Below are 22,489 nucleotides of genomic sequence, written 5' to 3' on the forward strand. Positions count from 1 at the left end.
CACATTTTTACAGTATCCAAGATGAACTAGAAAAGTTTTGGCTTTGCTCACTGAAACTCTGTATTTGAGTTATCCTCTAGAGTTCTGCTGAGCTGGTGCCGACACTAAAAAACTCAGCACCTCCAAAAGCAGCTCGTCTCAAGTGCTGGTAATTCTAGCAAATAATGGAGACCAAAAATAATCTAATAGAAAAAAAAAACACTTAACAGTAAGCAGGATGCTATTTTTATTGCATTAGTGATGGAGCATTTTGTTCATTGGTACTTAAATAGTAACATTTTCTTTTTAATTCATGGAGTTTTTCCTGGAATAGCTTACAGGTAATGAATAGTGAAATTCTACCACTTTTTGTTGATTTATTAAAGAGATATTCTTTGCAGACATTCCCAGAAACTAAACAGCCATAATTATTTTCCCTTCAGCTACACAGAAAATCACCACCTCAGCAATAATAACCTCCTCTAATCAGATCGTCATTTGATTTAAAATAAGATTATTCATGGGCCTATAACTTAAGTAAAAAAAAAAATCTATCTTTGAGCTATTATTCACTTAATCCATACCCTCTCAACGTTCAGAGCCATATGGTAGCAATATCAAATTGATTTTTAAACTGAAAATTCATTTCACATATCAGCTTGAAAAACAGACATACAGTAAATAGAATGAAAAAGTTTAAGGATCTCAATTATACAGGTCTTGAGGCAACAGCTAAAAGACAGCATTGTATGAAGTCACACTACAGTTGGTACAATTAAGAGTTCTTCATATCAATTACTTTAGATAAGTAATGAAGATGACCACCTTGATATGAAGTTGATTTTTTTTCCAACATCTACTACGAAAAAAGGCAAACTGGCCTTGAATGAAGCTGCCCAATGTTTGGGAAAGGACATAGATATTTACTGTGACTACAGTCTAGTGATAAAGACATATTTTTAAAAGTTACATTCACAAGCTCTGCTATTCTTCTTTTAGACACACCCTTATGCAGCAACTCCCAATTTTGGAGAATCAGAAGAACCATTTTTTGAATGTTTGCAGATTCCCAATTCTTTTTATTCTCTTACTGTTCAACTCTTCACAATATTTACAGGAGAATTAACTTTTTTTATTATGTATTTCCCATCAACTGTAAATTATTAAGAAATACAAAAATTATCTCTGATAAAAACAGCCATAACTGTCCACTTAAAAAAAACCAAACCAACCACCAAGTTTCATGCTGAACCTTGTCAAATACCTGATGTATCTTTCCAAAATGGGTCTATATGACTCTGATTTTCTCATTTGAAAAACAATCATGATTGACTTGTAACTACCGTTGTTGGTTTAGTGGTTTTTTTTTTTAATTAAATGCAAATTTTTGTATTAAATTAAAACAATATCCCTCCACTTCCATGCAGAACCTTAAACCGCAAGGCCTTATAAAATCCTCTAAAGCCAGAGAATGGAAATGACATTATTAAATAAACCACTTTGAAATGTTACGCTATCTAAACAGAAGTAGTTGAAAGGTATGTGAAAGTAATGCTTAAAGAACACTTTTAGTCACCATTACTCAGATAAACAATTTAAGGACTTGGGGAAAAAAATAAGCCTTTTCAGTCAGATTTAAAAAAAAAAAAAAAAAACAAAAAAAAAACCACCAAACCATAATTACTTGTTGATTTAAAGACATTTTCTCAACTGGCCAAGAAGGCAGAAATATCCAAGTAACCATCTTTCAGAGCTGTCGCTTAAGCACAGAAAATACAAGGTGGCAATTTAGTCTTTCCTAGTAGCATGGGTATACTCGTGGCTGTAAGTAAAGATTGCTCAGCCACTTACAGTTTTCCTATAAGATACTGCCCCCCTAAATCTTGAAATATATCACATTTGTGAATCCCACACGTGAAAATATCACTATGCAGCCCTATTCTAAATTTCCCAATTACTTCTACAATGTCATATTCTGCCATAAAATGGGATGTATAAAATTAACTGCATTGCAGCATTACTAGTTTGGTTATAAGAAAAAAGAGCTTCTTTAGTACTGAGCAAAACAGTAATGGGAAAAATTGATTATCCAATCCATCACTGTAGATTCAGTATTTATTTTGGGTGTCAAAATACCCTACTTAGAAAAGAAAAAAGAAATAGCTCTGAGGTGACCTCCTTTAGATGTTTTCTTCCCCCAAAATTTAGAATCTTGTTAATAAACTTCCCTGAAGATATGTGAGGCTGAGGTGATGAGACATCACTGACCAGTAACACACAATGTAATTAGAGGTAAAAATTAAACAAGCCATTGATGCTCTTCAATACCCTCCCTTTCTAAAAGTATTTCCAAAAATACTAGAACATACTTCTCATGTAAAGGCATTTTATTTACACTACTGGTTAATCCCATATCCCATGACTCATTCCGTGGAGGAAATGGGAACACAGAGACATACTCTGTTCAAATTTCATTATTCACTCTAAAATGATTACATCATCTAAAAAATTGCGTCTAAGCATACTATTTATATTCCTTCTTATTCTTAATATTGCTGATTTGCAGTATACATCCAACATAAATCCAAAATAGAAAGGGAATCTCCTGAAGTGAACTGCTGCAGAGCTATTTATCACAGTAGAACTTCATCAGATTTGCAAAACTGGTTTTGAAAATCATTTCTCTTTGGCTTCAGATTAAATTAGCATACATTTCAGAAGTAATTCTGTCTATGGTAAAATTCTACAACTGAAAACATTTTGCTTTCTTTTATGTCATAATATAAAAGCTCTTGCACAGTAGCACTGTTTATGCTGTCCAGACCATCTTGGGAATACTTAACTACAAGACTTTCAACAAAATGTATCATGTTACAGACCATCCCTAAGCACTTGTCTTACATTTCAGCTTCTTAAATCCAATACCACCTGCTGATGAAATGCGCTCTGTCAATATACAACTGCCCATATGTCTGTCTGTGCTTCTACATTTTGTTGAGAAATATCCAACAAGATGTAAAATGTGCTATTTTGAAATGTTTTTGGAAATAAAAAAATGCATTTGCCTAAAATTTCATTACTTTTGCTGTTTAAAATTTTCACAGACATCTACAAACACCCTTCTTGAGACAGAATATTAACACATTTTGAGCTGTTATAACAGCCACTGCAGGTCATACCAGATGTCCATGGTACAGTCAAATATCCCGCCTCTGACCGCCATTGATAGAAAATACTCAGTGAAGACCAAAAGAACAGTATAAGCATATAGTGTTACTCTGCCAATATTCTCTTGACCTCCAACAGTGTGCAGCACAGATCCTTCCACAACCAAGTAACTTCAGTAATAATGCATTTTGCCATTCAAGAATCCTAAACAATGGCTTTGATTTACTTCAATCTGCAAACTGTAGTTTTGTTTGATGACCATTCCTACTTCTATTACAGAAATGCAGTGAGCAATCGTTGCTTTATCACCATGCAACTTATGATGTTACAGACAAATATGGTACCTCCACCAGTCTGAAGGGACCTAAATTCTTTAACACATCCTCTTACATAACTATCCTAGTCAATCTGTCCTCTTTCCAATTTTGCTTTCTCTCCTTTGAAACAGGAAAGGGCCACAGGGGGAAAGCATCCAAACTGCATTGTTCAAGGAGCAGGAGAGCACAAGGTATAATAAAGACACAAAGAAAACCAAAAGAAAAAAAATTGCATCTTTATAAATATCTATCTAATCTATCAAATGGCTTGATTAAAAAGCAATACTGAAAATTAGTATAGCTAAGAAATTCCCGAGTACGTGGTTTCTTCTACCAAGTCAACTCATCGCAATATAAATGTGACTGTTTCATAAAAAAATACCTCCAAGACATTTTATTCTCACTAATGTTTGGGGCATTTTTCCTCCCATATATTATAAAAGAAAGAGTTTTTAAGGTGCTTTCCCTTATACTATTAGGCATGCTGCATTTTAATTGGAAGCTTCTGGAAATAAATTTTACAGTGAGGCTGCCAAGCCTAAATTAATACTTCACACCATGATATTTTTTGGTTTACAGTTTCCAAGTCAGAATCGACCAGAACTACTCTGAACTTTTGTTCCACAGGAAGGGCAAATGTTTTAATGAGACTTTAGTCTGGAGATTACTTTTTAAATATTTTGTAAAATCTGAGGGATTTGGTAAGCACTTCAGATGAAAAACACCAGCAGAGTTTGTTTTTGTAGCCTAAGTAAAATTTAAAATGTGAAACTACGAAGAAAGAGAATAGTCTCGAAAACAAAGAAGGTCAAGCACCAGTAGCACTGAAAAAACAAAATAGGAAGGTTAAACACACATTTAATTCTTTTATCAGGTACAGTTTACATCTGTATTCTATTTTTTCACAATAAACCCATTGATCTTTTATTAAAAGTGAAATAAGACAGCCTTCATCTCCATTTCCAGCCAGCTGCTTAAAAAGAAGCTCTCAGACTACGTAAACAAAGTAACCCCAAATTATCAACAGCAATCCATTAGAGCGAGGCAGCACCACCCGAGAAAGAGCACACCAGACTACAGGTTTATTAAATTCAGTCTTTTCATTGAAAGACAACCCCTCTGGAATCCCATCAGCAAAGTACTACAGCAGACCCTTCCTCCCTGATTTCATTACATAAACAGAAATAGACTTTATCGATCCCCAGGAGAGTCCTTTGCAAGTAACTTTAACTGCTGTGTTTTCACAGACGGAGGTTGGACCGTGCCACGCTGCACCCGCGCAGTGAGCCAGTGCCGGGGGGGACAAAGAGCGCAACATCTGAATCCGTGCTTCCAACCGTCCGCAGTCACGCACGTGGGATCCATCTGTGGAAGGCCTGAAAGACTTAAAGACAACAAAAAAACTCCCACCCCAAAACAACCTACACAAATTCACTCCCACCTCATAGTCGCTTTGGTTTATCTTTTTAAACAAACAAAAAAACCCTAAGATTAATAAATACAGAACAAAGCAAGCAGCTTTATTTATCAATGAGAGATGGCTGGAGACTTCAGATTTATCATCAAAAAGTATCCAGCATACAAGAAAGCATATACCAAAGAGGAGTTAAATCAGCCAATGTGTACTTTGTAGGTAACTCAATGAGTAAGTAACAACAAGCTGGATTTAACCGTGTGGTCCGCAGCTGCATGCGCACAGACTGCCTGATACTGCACTGCCAGTATCAAACTTATTTTCTCCAAACTGCAAACTTTGAATTAATTACGCAACCAACATTTTTAGGACCCCAGAGCTGCATTCTTGAGCGCTTAGCCACTTTTCTGTTTTAATAAAGAATAATGCATTGTAATCCTTAAAAGATGTTATGAATAATAACCAAAATTCATTTTGTAGCTCACAGAACTCAAACTACTTCAGAGAAGTATATGAAGTGCTAGTCCTTCCTCTTCAAAAAGCTGTGCTGATTCTCATTCTTTTGGTTACATTATCACAGGCACAAAACCTGTGTAATGGGAATTCTACAGGCCAGCCAGGGAGCTGTAATGCACTTCCCAACACATCTCAACCAACCACCTTCTCCTATATTGTTTGGCTTCCCGTAAGTGAAATGTAAACATCATTTGAAGTTGTATTTGGAGAAGTATACCAACACTTACTTAGGTCAGTTAATTTGTTATGACATTACTTTTTTTGCTATTTTCATATAAATGTGCCCCAATAATCTTTAAACTGACTGACCAAAGCAATGGTATAATCTGCCAGCTTTCACCTCTTTTCTGTTTATTTTCCAATTCAATGTAACGTATTAACAGAAATAACTAATGATAACCTGTTTCCAAGGAGAAAATAGTTCTGGCACTTGATTCCTACATGTCTTACGACTAGCAGGAAACAAAGTTTCCTACAAATATTGACTACATATTCACACTTAGCTGTTCTCCACTAAATCTAAAAAAATTTTAGTGTTTCAGAAGGTTTTCATAGTGTCTCTCAGGTAAATAAAATATCTCAGGTAAGTGTAAAACAGATTAAGATAATGAGTAAAAGACAAAAAGGAAGACAGCCAAGATTCATGCTCAATATCCTAAATTAAATTAATCTTAAATTTCACTCAGATTTCAGGTAAATCTCAGCACTTTATTTGCCTATGGTGGTCTGCACAGAAGCACTTACAAAGAAATACATCACCCCACCCCCCCCCGAAATACGTTCGGAAAGTATTATCACTTCTTTGTTTACCCAACACATGCTATTCCTAGGAATCTCCCGAATTGTTTGGATTCTGCTATCTTCATAACTCAGTGTACACTCTAAATAGCTGCTTTCACCTTGTCCTCTTTCATAAAAATCATCTGAAATATTTAACACTTTCTCGCTTGCTTTTGATACTGGAAAATGGCCAACAGGCGTCTGAAAAGGCTCATGGACTGCTAGAGAAAAAATTGCTTTCCATTGAGGAAAAAAGGGAAAATTTGGGACAGGTTTTGGTTTTTTTTCCTTTCCCCTTTAGTCTCTAACTCTGTCCAGCTCTTCTTCCTCCTTTATACGCCAACATTATCTTTCCCTCCACTCACTGAGTATAACATGCTAAGGGAGGCTGTGGATGTTTATGTCACAAGATCCAAGCTATGAACTGCTGCACATTAATATACAAATGTACCATCAGCAAGATCCAAGAAGCCAACAAAGTGCTGCTTGAGATAACGTATATCCATGACCATACTCAAACAGATCCCATTATCGTCTCTAACACCACCATATTAATCAACGAGATAATTCTGGTTTCAAGTTTAGAAGTTAACAGTAATTAGTATGCTCAAGAGACTTTCGCTTCACTGTCGTGGAAGGCTGCTGCAGAAGTGATGTGTGCACGGCAGATGTTTATCATCTCTGTTTTATCAGCTTGGGATGCAACTCTCTAGAGCTAAAGACAACGCACAGCTCTGGGCATACTCTGTCAACCACTTTCAAGCACTGCTCTCTCCTCCAAGACATCTTGCCAAGAGTTGTTCTTTTTCATTTATAAAGACCGGTAAGTGAGATTTTTCCATTGCTCGGTTCTAAGCAACTAAAGCCACGCTATCTGAAGTCACCACATTAAAGCCAATATATCTGGAATAAAGCCAGCGATTAGGCTTGCACAAAAGTGGAAAAAAATCCATACGTTCAGGAATTACATCATAAAAACTATACTTTTAACATCTCCTTGATGACTAGATAGACAAACACATATTTAAATGAATACTTACAAAAAGATAATTTTAAGATAACTTTTGCAGGGGGGCAGTTGTTAGTCTTTTATGTTCATATTCTTTGCATTTTGAGATTTACTCAAGCCAACAGATGCCTAGCGTACAGTAACATTTCTGAACTTGGACACAAGCCATTAAATATCTGTGCCTATTCCCACCCCGCATCTGTTCTCACTCATTGTTTTCTGAGTAAGAAAGATAGATGGATAGATACATACATACAGTTTCTACATTTGCTGTTCTTAGATTTCAGTAAGCTTAATGTAAACAGTGAATGCTACTAGGCTGAATTTGCCATGTATACGTTTCACACTCTTGAGACAACAGTACAAAACATTACAAAATGGTCCCTTCAAGACCAATAAGATGTATTGTTTACCCTACAACAGCTATTTGTCCCCGGGTTCCAGACTTTTGATGACAGAAACAGCAAGTTTATGGATTCTGAACTGCCTTAAGTTGGCTGGCTGTTTAGCCAAAGCTGAAATAATAATATCCAAATGACAGACAAATATGAAGACAACTCCTGAAACTAAGAAACAAAGAGAAATATTAAAAGTACATAGCTACTCAAAAAAGCTTACATAAAATTAGGGTCACTTTTTAAGCATGTTTTCTAAGTACTTTTACATCATCAAACTTTCGATGTATCTATTTTGCCTTTTTATGTTTTCCAAGCTTCTTTTTTTTTTTAATTATTTCTTTTTTATCTGCTAATCTATGCTGTACACAATAGCATTTTATTAAAATAGACTATTGACACTAAGTTTCGCTTTCAGTGTTGCTACATAAACTTTGTGTTTGGCATACAAAAATATGAGATACTGATATGGGATGGTACTTACAGGAAAACTCTACGGTACATTCCTGGCTGGAATTCCAGAGACTGCCACCAAGAATATTAAAACATTACATACCTTCAATTATTGGCATTTTATCTCTCTCATTTACTAATATTTAGCATCAGTGATACTAAACTGGCAGAATAGTGACATTAAAACAAGACTGAAATTCCAAAGAATGTTCCTAATTCAAGGTTTATTTGTACACATTTAGAGACTGAGATTCCCTATGAATTTAAAACAGCCATATGTTCAAAAATTTTACAGGAGAAAACATGATTTTGTGATTTTAAATAAAATATATAAAACCAGCTAACATTTACTGGAAATTGCCATTAAAAATCTGGTTGGGAACAAGCTAATTAAAGATGGTATCACACAGATATACTTCTGAAGCTGGAAGCTAGTATTCATCTTGTCCATAGAGAAGCTACTCAAGAATCCCCCAAAAAGTAGCAACTTTTGAGAAAGCTTGAGTGGAAAATAATAAGAAAGAAGAGTTAAGCTGTACATTTGATGAATACTAGCTTCTCTGAATTTCAGCCAACTTTTTCAACAACTTAAAAAAATATCAAGTATATTACAGGAAAAAACGTAATACATGTTGCCTTTTTACTTCAAAAAACAAAGGTCTTGGGGAATAAAAATTGTCTGATTACCGAAATGGAACTTGTTTACTTTAAATCTGCAGCAGAAATTCTTAAGAAGACCCTATCATTAAACTTGGAAAGAAAGATTAAAAAAAAAAAATGACAAAATGATAAAACCCAAGCAGGGGCCTCAAGAGGAATGCTTCATTAGAGACACACCAACTATGTTGACTTAGGTCTATCTCAAAAGAAGTTTATTTTGGCAGCTGTGAGAAGCAAAAGGAAAAAAAAAGAAAAAAGTAAAAGTAGTGAGTGTTTCAGTCATGTGGATCCTGTATCTTTCTCTTGAAGAGCTGCCATAAACTGTCAGTAGTTTTTGAGTTCATTAAATTAAATGTATGAAATTAAGTATTAAAGTTTATTTTCTTATATTTAACATAAAGTGAAATAATCACAGGAAAAATATGCACAGCCTAATGTATCATACTCACACTTTACACTTACATACACAAAATTGTCACATAGATATCAAATAGCTTTAAACATTCATTAATACCTCACTAGCTGGAGTCATATCTAAAAGAACAGCATTCATCTAAGCTGCCTACAGACATACTCCACAGGAAAGCTAAATTAATGCCCTGTCAAAGAGGCTTCTGCTATCTAGTTATCAAAGTAAAAACACTACAGACCATGTTTATTTAATAGAAAAAAAAAATCCAAACACAAAATTAAATTGATAGAATTTAAACGAAAGTGAGCATATTTTAAAACATTTTTCTGTACAACTGCACGGGGAACCAGAAAGTTAACATTCACCAGAACTAAACCACCAGCACAACAGAAATAGGTGTGAGGGCAGTGTGCATAATTTTTTATTTTTTAAAAACATTGACTGTAATTATGATGTACCAAAAAGTAAACCAATGCAAATTAACTTTTTAATCCTTTGTGATGATTAAAAGAAAACGGGGGCTAAACCTGCTGCCCTCGCTCATATGACTCACTTCAACTCCAATTTCTTTTTTCTCATCTTTTAAAGCAGTAATTCTAAAGGACAACACAAGAGAAAAGCAGGTATATTCTACAGCAAGATACAGTATTTACTTTTCAGGTATCTATGAAGTCTCCAATTTACTCTTTTTATACATGCATAACACATGCATTGCTCTTGCAACTTAACCCAGCTGCAGATTCTCAGCTTCTGGATAAAACTGTTCACTGTGCACCAACAGGGCGCACAGAAACCTGCATGTCTTCCTGTCCATTAATTTCTCTGTATTTTTAATGCTTTTGACAACTCTTTGCCTGTATGCCTATCTTCAAATCAAACTCCCCATTATAGCCATTGTGTTCTGTGGTTACCTGCAAGACCTTGTGCCATTTTCCCCAGCAAGCACCAGTGCTCATCAGTGTCCAAGCTTTCCCCATCCTTCCTAGCGTCTCTCCAACAACTGTCCTAAAAGACTTTTCCCTGGTGCCCCAAATCTTCTCTTCTCCCAGCTCCAAAACTCAACCCTTCATCCCACTCAACCACCCAAGAGCCCCAAGCCGCTCAGAGCACAGGCTAGCACTTGCTACTCAGTGCCCCTTCTTCTGCTCAGCCTTACACATCAGATCTATCTTTCCCTTACCACCTACACCCATCAAACCACCACCAGGAATACTACCTCTGTACTAGACTTTCCCAAAGTCCCACTTCTGCGTCTAATGGGGTTTCCAAAAACTCAGCTAGAAACACACTGAACTTGCCAAAAATCTATCCAGACAAGACTCTGAGGGCAAGAAAATAAGACCTACCCAGGAAAGTCTGGGCTGATGGTAGCCTTATACTGAATAAATAATTTCATACTTCACCTTTATGCCCAGCTACTGACCCAGTCTGTGGAATTTTTGAAGACATAATAAAATACTAGACTAATTGACAGCTTTTCAAATTGTGAAACACTGATATTCACGAGATGAAATATACTCCTAATTAAGAATTCAGATGCTGGATGTTGGCTTTAGATTAAGATATGCTATGTGGAATTTTCAAAAGCATTTATAGTATTTATGCCACTAAATCATGTTGAAAAACAATGTCACTTTAAAAATTGCCACTCCAGCATTTTTCATTTCTATTTGCTTTCATACATTTAAGAACAAGAAATAACATTCTGAATTGATAATTCAGAACAGTACAAGATTTATAACTTTAAGGCTTTCTATCAATATATGGTACACTTGACATGTTTTTTCAAGCACAACAATAAAAAACAATAGTAAAAGCCAAATAATTTACCTTTAGTCATTCAATGCTGAAATACACACAACCCAGTATTGAAGAAACAACTTCAACAACAGTGGTACATATACACAAATAGGTGTTAACAGTAATCTTAGGATAGTAGAAAAGAGTAATGTTGTAGGACACAGTGGACAGCACAGGAAAGCTTATTAGTAAAAACTTCATTTCTGCGGGATCATGACTAAATAATATTGTGAAATTCAAGTTAACACATCCTTAACACAAACAAAAATGTTATTCAGACTAAAAATCTGAAGGAGAAAATAAGACAATGATAAATTTCAGTGTTTAAGTGACTACAATTTATATTATCAGGATCGAGTAACACACCTCTGCCAAAAAATCTAAACCTACTTGTCTCCCTTACATCTGCAGATTATAAAATGAATAAATAAATAAAAAGACTCGCTTTACCACAGTATTCCAAGCATGTGTTAGAACTTAAACCTTAACAGCAAGTAAAGCAACAGCTATCTGTACGAAGTACCAACAAGTATCTGTACAAAAATGTTGGACTGTCAAAAGAATTGCACTTTAAAAGAAGTTTCTTCTATTGTCCCTAAAAATGTTTATTTTCATAGTAAATTTTCATTCATTAAATAAGCATTCTAATTTTAGGTCCATTTTGTTTGTTAAGTGTTTATTAAACAAGCTTGCTTTGTTTGCTGGGAGAAGAGAATTTGTAAACAAAGCCTCTCTGTGGTCTCCGAGGAGTCCGTTCTCAGCAGGAGACCATCCTACTTCACCTTGGGACCATCTCAGCATGTGGAGCTCACAAACCACACATCTGAACTCAAGCCATTACTGATCTCACTGGAACAGTCTTAAAACGAGACAAAAATCTGTACTGCAAAAATGTGTTAAGTTTTGTCACCATAGAAGAGATGGTATGTGGTCTCCAAAACTGGAAATGTGTAAAGCAGAGCAGCCAGGCATCACACCTCCCCTACAGCACACACAAACATTTATTGTAAGAGCCAAAAACCCGAATGCTGCAGAAAGCAGAACCTGAACTGCCACTACAGCCCATACCAGCTTCCGTTCATCTTCTCCTCCTTAACACTTGAAACCGAAAAACAGGCTGTAGCTACATTAGTTGCCAGAAGAAATACTAAACTGAGAGCACCCCAGTTTCTGGGCTTCAATGTATCTCAGTCCCTCTGGGAGCATAGTAAACATAAGAAAGTGGGGAAAGAACCCAAATATAGGAACACTAATGTAGGAATAAGACAGAGAATATATGGCTAGATAGAGAGATGTATTGAACCTTTGTTAAGCTATTTTGCAGGGAATAACAACTGCCTGAGGATATAATGCAGTAAAAATAATTGTATCCTTTCAACATGTTCTTTTTGACATTGACTCGTTTTCAAACTCCTTGTTCTGTTAATGAATTCTGTCTCCTTAATTATAAACAAAATATTAGACTTACAGAACTGGAATTCTTGTCAAGTAAGTCCATTTTCATTATACCAAATGGAACAAAATGAAATAAGAGTAGCAAATTCTGTAGCGGTAATTCTGCATGCAGCTTTTCCATCTATTAGCAATATAAATGCACACGTGCATGCTTGCAGCTCTGTAAAACTGCCCAAGTTCAACAGTATTCTCGTAGTTGGTTAGAACAGATTCACTATTATGCTTTCATCTGAATTACTACCACTAAAAGGTACACGAATGTCTACTTGCATGTTTAGGAAAACACACTGTTTAACATTATGTATCCCCAAAGTCTCTGAGCTGAAACATCAACACTTCAGTTTTCTCTTAATGCCAGATGTTTGGAAACTGTTTTCTTTATAATCACCTTCGCAGAAGAACACAAGTTTGAAGGCAAATGGGCTGGAATCAGTAACTATACTATATGCTACGTTAAGTCCTGATCATACCAAAACCTGGTAATTCAAGGGTATATTAAACATACATCCAAATATAGCATTAGGGGAGTATTAAAATTAGAACTGCACTTACAAAAATCAAGCACTTTGTTGACATTCTAACAGTTTATAATCCTCGCTTTTCAGAGTAAAAATAATTAAAAACTGCCCAGGCAATCACCTTGCTTTATTTTAAAAACAATAAAACTCCACACTGTATTCATGTTCATGCATATCTTGAAACACAAAAGCAGTGTCATGTACTTCCATGCATTTGTAACACATTTCTAAAATAGAGAGCAAAAGTATAATAAATCCTTGTATGCTTAGCATCATATGCCACTAAATATTGACACAATAGTTTAACCCAGATCTACACATCTGAAGGACAGTGTCCAAAAATGTTTCTAAATTTTTCTGCCTCCTAGGCAGCTTTGGTGGCATCTAAAGCTGTTTCGATGTACAGCAGCTCACACTGGACCCTGGGAGGCTGTTGTGCTGATGAGGCTTGGCAGAAGCGTGGTACATTCCAACTCCACCACCACCTCCTGCAGAAGGTCTCCAGCTGCCCCTTTAGGGAAGTTTTGTCTTGGCGTTGCACTGTCCAAGCAACTTAACGCAGCCAGGAACCAAAGATTTGGCCGTAAACCCAGAAAGAGTCCATAAATCTCAGGGAAGGAACAATATCTGCAGTTTTAAGAGACTCGCAGGAGAAGGTTCACGCTCATTCTTGTTTGTTGTTGCTCTAAAGACATGCAATAACCACAGAGGCAAGAGGATTAAAGAAAGCCCACCTTACGCAGAATTTAGCTTGTAGCATACTAAAGATTTTAGATACTTTTGTGGCAGTTTGCAACTTTTCCAACTTAATGGGTATTGGCTTGAAGAATATCAGCATCTTTTTTCTTGGATCATCACACTAACTTCTTCCAACGTCACAAGTAAAGGAGGCAGACGTACTATCATTTAAAACTTCATCAGAAAGTGGGGCTGTTAGTACAGGCATCTGAGGACTACCAATTCAGTCATCAATGCAATCAAGAAGACATTTAATGTACAGTTTCTTTATCATCTGCCACTGATAGAGAATTATTTTGTGCTTATAAATCCATTAAACCATCACCAGCAACAAACAGCAAAACAGATACAGTTCTGAGAAAGAAACCAATTTACCTTCTAAAATAAAGTTTCAGTCAGGGCTTACAAATCGAGCTCCATTAGAAGCACACAATTTATGAGAAAAACATAAAATACCATCTTCCAATAATTTAGGCTGCACAGGTGCCGTCCCTTGGATCCTTTCTCAATGCCACACCTAAATTAGCAGGAATTGTGGTGGAACAGCCCCAAAGCTTCTCCCCGTGGAGACATTCCCAACTTGATCTTCCTGCACAGTGTCCTCAGATTGCCCAAAGTGAGAAGCAGGGGCAGAACTTGGGACAGGCGCTCCGGCTCTCAGCTGGCACTACAGCCTTCAATGTCCTTCAGTGCCACTGTATGACATAAATGGAGGATGCAAAGAGTAGCAAGCCCCCCCAAAATATACTGTTAACATCTCTCCACCTTCCTCCCCTTCCCCCTGAATGTAAGATAATTAAACACAATTAATAGCAAGCCACACAATGCCAACTGGTAAAGAGTAAAATTGAAACAATGTAAAAACCAAAAAGAAATTCATAAAATAAATCATGGATCAACCTTACTGACCATATTAGCACTAAGTAGCCCTTCAGAACACTAGCCTTAGTATCTTAAATAAATAAATAAAATCAATAGATCAGTGGAACAAAAAGCTCATCTTGTCTTCTGTCCATTCACAGAACAACAGTGCATTTGTGTTGGGACGAACAGAGAATTTGGTTCCTGTGTACTTTTGCTCCATGAACCCATTCTTCTTCAATTAGTTGACAATGGGGTCATTTTCATACCCTTTTTTTGTCATTCTAGCTCTGTTATTTGTGAAAACATTTTTGTTCCAAACAAGAAAGGGGAAGGAAGGAAACTATAATATTCTATTAAAAAAGATGATCTACTCCCTTGAAACCTTTCTAGTTAGAATCCCAAAATTATCCCACACATCTAACACAGCAAATAACTACTCTTAACAGTTTCAGTCATTCCTTTTAAAACGGTTCAGTTATTCAGTTGGAAACAACCAAACAAAATAAAGTTTTTGGCAGTGGTTAGCTCTCTCACATGATAAGCAGAAACCTCAAGGCAGTGTCTGGAAACAGCAAGGGGGTTTTATGTTGGTTTTTTTAATTTCGTACTCAAAAGACAACAGTTCGCCAAGCTCCCAGGTCTCGCTAGGCCTCCCCAATAAGGTAACCTTTGAAAGCCTTTGGGAACTGATTTTATTAGATTAAGAAAAAGCTTTAAAGAAGCTGTAACAAAAATATTTCACTTCTCCATTGACCCTTCTGCTTGGGGCCCTGCTCTGTGCAATCTCTCACAGCTCCAGTGCCCTCATGATAGTCTTTGTGAAAACACAGCACCATCCAAGAGCCTGCCAGGCTCCGCAAACTTTGAATACTGAAAAATGTAACTTTTAACAGATACTTGGCTAAACCAGAATGAACAGCAGAGAGATCCGAGGGCATATATACATGTGCTTTCATAGTCACTTAGTCACAAACCTTACCACTAAAAATAACTCAGCCCATATCCCAATTTAGCCCATTCTGAAAACTTTGTAGTCACACAATTCCCATTTTTTCTCCTTTCCACCCTTTCTCCTTGCCTCCAGAGTCTACCATCTTCTTTAGTATAATGAAGGCAATAACTCATGTTATATAAACAAACCATAGAAGCTGACCTCGGCATCTGAGGGCCTTAGACAGAAGGCCTAATTTTAGACATCATTCTCTAGGACAGAAATGCATCAGTTGATGAAAATCCACTAGACTGCATAAAGAATGACAAGAAGCTTAAAAATGAGACTTGGAGAAAAGAAGGAATTGGGGGGGGGGGGTGTTGTGTTTTTTAGCAAAAATTAGAGAAGCCCAAGAAGACACATGATGGTAGCCACCAGGTTTAGAAAGAAGGGTGTTCAAAACAAAACAAAACAAAAACAACCAAAAAAACCCATCATGGGTTTTTATGTGCATGGTAGGTAGGACAAAATGTAATATTATTTAGGAAAAAAAGTTGAGGTCAGACATTATGAAAAAGAATTTCAATGGGAAGACTAATAAAGCACAAGAATATAGAAGTATATAACCACCAATGCACGGAGATGTGTATAAGTTTGTCAAGGGAGGCCTTTGGCACACTTATGTCCAATGGGTCTTAAAAGTTAATACAAATATAGTTGAACCTGCATTGGGGTAAGAGGATGGACTACATAATCCCCCATAGCCATGACAGGTCTACTTTTCTATGATTCAACTTTTCCCTCCTGGCTTCAAATCATTCCCCTCTATAGGAATCTGGGACTCTCATTCCCATTCAAACACTGATGTTGAACTTTTTGCAAACTAGACTGTTAGAAGCATTGTGTTTAACATCAGGATTGAGGATAAATAATAGAACCTCATTAATATACTTTTACTTGGAGACACAGTACAGTCAGCAGCTAAACAAACTCAGACAAAGAAAATAATAATTCAAAATAATGAATTGTCATCTAGATTAAATGTAACACTTCAGAGAAGTGTACTGTGATACCTCTGTAAAATTAATGAGGTCTTAGTAAAACCAGACCTCATTAAAGTATCTACCATTAAATCTTTCCTGGAAAATTGGAGAAAAAACATCTCTTGTGTAGATTAACTGACTTGTCAGCCAGCTCCTACTGTAAAGACCACAAGGTGAAATCTGGCAGAGCCAGGAAAAGCAGGAGTTCCTGGCTTTCAGACCAAATAAATTCCACTTGACAATATTGCCTAATTAGAGCTAATATAATCAGAAAAATAGCAAAAATAAGAAAGAATACAGTAAGAACAATCGGATTTGAAGTTAAATGAGAGATCCAATACTGCCAAGTGTTGCCAGGTTCAATAAACGTGGTGCATAGATAAAACTAACCAGTCTTTCAATGACTTACACTTCAGTGACAGATTTAAAGGCTGATTTTTCTCCAGGACACAAGAACTTTGATATTTTGCCCAACACTTGAAAACTGGCATGGCTATGAGCAACTTCACTCAGAGACTATGTTAGGAAAAGTGAAGAGCATTGTCTCCATAAATATGTTTTAACTTTTTGCATCATGGCATTGTAAGATGTCCATCTCTGCATATTCCAGTTCACTCACTTTTGGGAATACTTACAAAAAGACAGGTAGAGAGACAAAATTCAGAAGTAAAGAATGTTAACTAATGTTTGAGGACCATCCAAAAATTATTAAATCAACAAAAAATGAAGTGAAGCTGACAAAGCAGCACTATATTAATTCATTTGCCTGTTAGAAACTTTAAAAATACACTCAATTCCATGCATTCTTACACTTACTAGCAAGGACTAATGTATTTACAGAACTATAATTGGAAAATTCTGAAACGTGAATTATGACCTCATTCCTCAGATGAAGGAGAAAAATTAAAGACACATGAATTGTGAAGCGTATTACTCCCCCTCCAAAAAACCCCAACCAAACAAAACCCACACCTCTTTTATCTATATATTTCACAGTTTACAGTTCTCATTTTAATTGCTAATAGTTGCTATGGAGTGCTCAAATAAGCCTTCAAGTAAGATTTAGTACAAGTCAGCAATGAGCAGTGAATTTATGACTATGCAGAGTCATGAATTAGAAATGATAAATTTCTACCAGCTATTATCTTTCAGAAGATGGTTTGCCTCAGGTTTATTAACATGATCCTGAATAAATCTTTTTAGCAGCTCCTTTTGACAGAGACAGGCAAATTACCACTAATAACTCTGAAAACACCCACCAGTACAGAATTGGCCTACAATTTAACAAACCATACCTCTTATTCTTGTGCTTTTATGAAAATGAGGTTAGATTTTAGTTTACTTAAGCCTCACACAAATTAACAAAATCACTTTTATTAAAGAACACTATAGGGAAGTTGTCCCAAGTTCATAAAATTCCTCTAGCAAGTAAAAGGTATAAAACTTAACCCTGCTGATGTGCATATGTAGGTAGTTAATACCATCTCTATCACATTTCTGTGTTTATTCTTCAGAACATCTGAAATGTGAATCCCAAATATGTACCTCCTTATGGACAAACATATCCCTCCTGTATGCAGAACAAAGAATCTTTACTGACGGATCTTAAAATAATTAGTAGGATCAACATTATCATCATCAAAATCAGCAAATCATCAATATTCAAGTCTAATATTTAAATCATCTCATATTTGGAATTATTTAAAAGACACAGTGTATGACACTGAACATTTCTCTGAAATAACCTATATCGGAACTGGTTCTTTGGGAGTTTTTCCTTTGGTTGGTTTTGGTTGGAGGGATATGTTTGGTTTTTTTTAAAGACTGCATGAAAATAACAACCTGATCCAAGCCTCATACAGAAGATAACAAATGGATAGTTTTAAGAGGATCTACTCCTATTTAATAACATTTATTTCTCCAGTATAGAGAAGTAAAACACCAAAAAAAAGTTTACTCAATTTGAGGAAATTTGTTTTGTAATCAAAGACCCATCAAATAAAAAGTTACAGGTATACAGCTGAAACTGTAGAAAGGCCATGTCTCACAAATACAGCATCACTCTGAAAATTACTTTCAGATACAGTTCCTTCAAAGCTTGTACAACATATGCCCCAAAGTTTCTGATTTTGGACACATGTTTATTTTCTCAAGGGGCAGTACAGTAATGAGAAAGAGACTTGTTCACTTGAGAGGTCAGCTGAGACCTACACAACAGACATTTCTTTCTGCCCTGATAAAGTCTACAAATAACACAATCAGGCATAAATACACATATTATTTTCACTTCAGTTCTGCCACACTTCAATCATCTTAAACTTCAAGTAAACAACTGAAAAGAAACCCACATTTCCAAAATTAGAAAAATAAAGCTCCAGGGACATGTTCACATTTTTCCCAAGGGAGTTCTAACTGACAAAAAAATAAGTCCTGATTGCAAATATTTTAAAAGGAAAAATAAAGTTAAGAAAAAAGACATGGCTGGGATCTGTGTTTGTTTCTAGTAGAAAAATGGGACTCCAACTGGTTTTAACCATGCAAATGCTATGTGAAATTCAGTGCAGCTTCAACATTTGCACCACGAAAAAACTGTAATAATTTACCAATTACACACAGTATAAAACGGCAGCTTAGGAAAAAAATAAAGAAGTAATTGCATTCACTATCTTTACCTGCTACAAAAACAACATGGGAACCAATATTCTGCTTTTAATAATTGTGTTTTCAGTGGAAATCCACTGTCAGCATTCAGTAATGGCTGTTGCTATCCAGAACAGAGCATCTCCTTTTTCCTGCTTTTTGATGCTCATAATAATGTAGTTTTCACAAACTGAAAATGCCTGACTAGAAATGCCTAGAAGCAACTTAGAAAGTGGCCTCAAACACTTTGTAAGATGCTGTTCAAAGTGGCCTCAAACACTTTGTAAGATGCTGTTCAAAGTAAATAAGAAATACTTTTAAATATTTATCACTAGCACTACGTCAAGAACTAAAGGACTAATAATTTTTCACCCATGGTATTTTTTATTCTGCCCCACATTCTCACAGTTGTTTATTCCAACATGTTTAGTTCCACTTTCTCCGTGTGGGTTCTAAGTAGTTAGTAAGAGTCTTCCAGATGAGGAAAGGTGAAAAAAGAATGCTTTTATGGAAGAAAGGAACAAAAGAAAAAAAGAAAAAGGGGGGGGAGAGCAGCAAGCTGTAAGGGACACTGCAATCCTGAATATAGCATATGACTTATCGGATCCACAAAACAGACAGCCAACCTTCTAGTCAAAACACATTTGATAAAATATATGTAGAGAGATAAGGACTTTTTGTGCTAGTTACAACTTGAAGGAATATTAAAGCGATTTGATTTTCAGAAGCATTTAACACATGTACACCAAGTCAATCATTCAAAATACTTTTGGAAGCCTTAAGCCACTTTAAAAGACTTCTCAAAATCCCTTTGGGTTTTAATGCCAAAACTCCAACATAATTCAGAGTAGTCTTTTTCCCTCAGTCACTAACCCAAACCATTAGAAGGAACACATGCGTTAAGTTCAGAGCTCTGAACAAATGAATGTTCAATTCTAGCTGCTGATGCTAATGCAGAGGAGTATCCTGGCCAGTGGGAAAGTCCGGTGAAGGAATGGAAGGAAGAAAGAAAGGAGGCAGTTAAAAGCGATGTTACCAAGACATACAAAAAAAGAGGATTTTTCCCCCCACTTCTGTAACTTATAATTTTCAGGGCTTCATTATTATTACTCTATGTTTTTGTCATTGTTTATTGTTTTGCTGTTTGTTTTTAGCAGTCTTGTCAAAAAAGCAAAACCACTGTGTTGCCAAAACTTTATTGCTTTCTTAGAGTAGATAATGGTTTTTCAACCCAGGTATTTCAATTCTTTATTCCCAAATGGCATTGCAAGCAACAACCTGGCACTCTGTAACAAGTACCGACTTTTCAGAATACTTAGTTGACTAATTATGACCTGTTTATAGAAAAAAAATGGTTTTGTACTAATTTGAATGCATATTTATTCCTATAAACTGACAAAATTAATCCTGGAAAAAGTGCTAACAGACTTGAGCAGAGCAACTCCAGTCCTCCAAACTACTCTCAGCTTATCTTTTCCCATTATCAAGGTAAATAGTAATACCAGTGAGAAAAGCAGGCTGACAGCTGGTAGTAACTTCAATACATGCTGAATAAAAAGATCACGCACGGAGGTATAAAAATGTCAGCTCTTTTTGTGTGGAACTAGTGACACATTTTGGAAAGCTGTTTGCTGCTCAGTGGCATGGGCTTACCCCCCCCAAATCATAGACGATCACATTAAGTCACATCACATTAAGTCTCTTTCCCTCACACATTTCAGCTTACACAGCAAATCCAAGCTTATTGAAAAGGTTAACTAAATTCCATGGTCAGAAACAGCAAAAGAGTCAGGACAAGTGAGGATGAGTCAGACCTTTGTGGATCCCATGGGTGTGGAAGTCCAGGCTACCACTGGATGCATTTCACTGCAGCAGGAGGAGTGATGCTGAAATTCCTGAAAGCAGCCAAAGAAATTGGCTCTCGAGTGCCATAAAATTCCAGGGGCACTGCTTACAACCACAGTCAGTCCGAGGTATTTAGTTTAAGAATGATTAATCACAGTTGAATCAGCCTTTTGTTTCTTTTCTGACATTTCAGAACCCTTTCTAGTATTCCATCTATCTGAAGTCTGGCCATGCCTTGATACCGAAGGAGACTGTTTGAAATAATTCCATTTACTTTGGCCTGCATACAAGTCTGGATAAAGATTTCAGTCAAAACACCTCTTCACATCGTAGAATGGTCTTAAAATGGTACACAGAGAAAACACAGCAAGAAGACATTAAATCTGTTATGCACTTCAAAGTACGCTGATAGTTATTTACGATAGTTATTTATGATAGTTATTTAGCGGAGCGGCTTCAGGGAAAGCAGATCATTGACCAAAACAAGTAACAATATGTGCTTCAATTGCAGTATTTGCATGCAAATATTGACACTGAAAAAAACTCAGGAAACCCAGAACTAAGGAAACTCACGCAGAAAATGTCCCCAACAAATCCTTTCCAACACAAGAACTTAGAGGAGAACTTGACTTAAGGTCAACAGCGGTCTGAATGGCAAATGCACAGCAGCAAGTACACTTGCTATTTACACCAGAAACACAAACCCAAAATCTAGTTAGTATCGCCCACCACAAGACTCAAAATCAGTATCAAAGAACTATAATGGAAAGAACAGAAAGGATCTCAAAGAGTTCAGTAGTGACTGGAAAATGTGAACTTAGTAACATAGAGCCATGGAGTAAAATTTTTTACTTGGAAAGATGCAGGATAAGCCAGAGTATCAGTACAGGAAAAAATTCCAAGATCCTCTCAAGCATCTCTCCGATATGGCTGTTCGCTAAAGGTGGTTCTTTTATTTCTGTAACTCTATAAATATGTTTGTAAACAAATGTCTTTAACTGAAAAGCATTAAACAAGTACAGATACATTGCTTAAACACATGAGAAGCAAGCCTGAGACCAACATAATCCTAAAGTTAAATACTTACTTAGACTTAAAATTTTATCATAGACTCCAAAATGCATTAGGAAAAAGACTTTGCATCTTATGAGTCCTGGAAAATTTTCCAGGAGACTATTTTCCAACATAAGAACTACCACATCTAACAGAGCCTGAAAAGTTTTACCACAAGGTCATGAATTTCTTCAGAGAACCATTCTAATCTTGTATTACCCTAACCTACCCAGAAAAAATGGAACAAAGCCATTGCTTAAGGTTTTTCATAGGATTTTTCCATATTAACATAGTTAATAGGACTACAGAAATCCTTTTGTCTCAATTTAATGTAGTTTTTATTTTACCAGTTCATAAATATTAACGCATACATGGGAACAAATCTAAGAGAAGCTGGGAACTAAAAAATAGCATAATATTGCAATATATTCCCTTCCCCCATCTTAAGTAATTTCACCAGTACTCCACTGTTTTAAAATCCCATTGCAATCAAATGCAA

The 22,489-nt window shown here is 36.0% G+C and overlaps 1 protein-coding gene across 7 annotated transcripts in view; it reads right to left on the bottom strand.

The window, feature by feature from the left end:
- Positions 1-22,489, bottom strand: part of ATE1 (arginyltransferase 1) — an 85,738-nt gene that overhangs the window by 23,919 nt on the left and 39,330 nt on the right. The window contains exon 12 of one of the 7 annotated variants that reach the window (XM_052798346.1): positions 9,054-13,561. The exons of 5 other annotated variants lie outside the window; for them this stretch is intronic. In XM_052798346.1, coding sequence (XP_052654306.1) covers positions 13,541-13,561 — 21 coding nt within the window. In that variant the 3' untranslated portion in view covers positions 9,054-13,540. Of the gene's footprint in view, positions 1-9,053; positions 13,562-14,285; positions 14,310-22,489 lie in introns of those variants that run through there. One more of the 7 variants, XM_052798349.1, reaches the window with a different exon arrangement.

This window comes from Harpia harpyja, chromosome 10, assembly GCF_026419915.1.
Source record: "Harpia harpyja isolate bHarHar1 chromosome 10, bHarHar1 primary haplotype, whole genome shotgun sequence".
NCBI lineage: Eukaryota > Metazoa > Chordata > Aves > Accipitriformes > Accipitridae > Harpia > Harpia harpyja.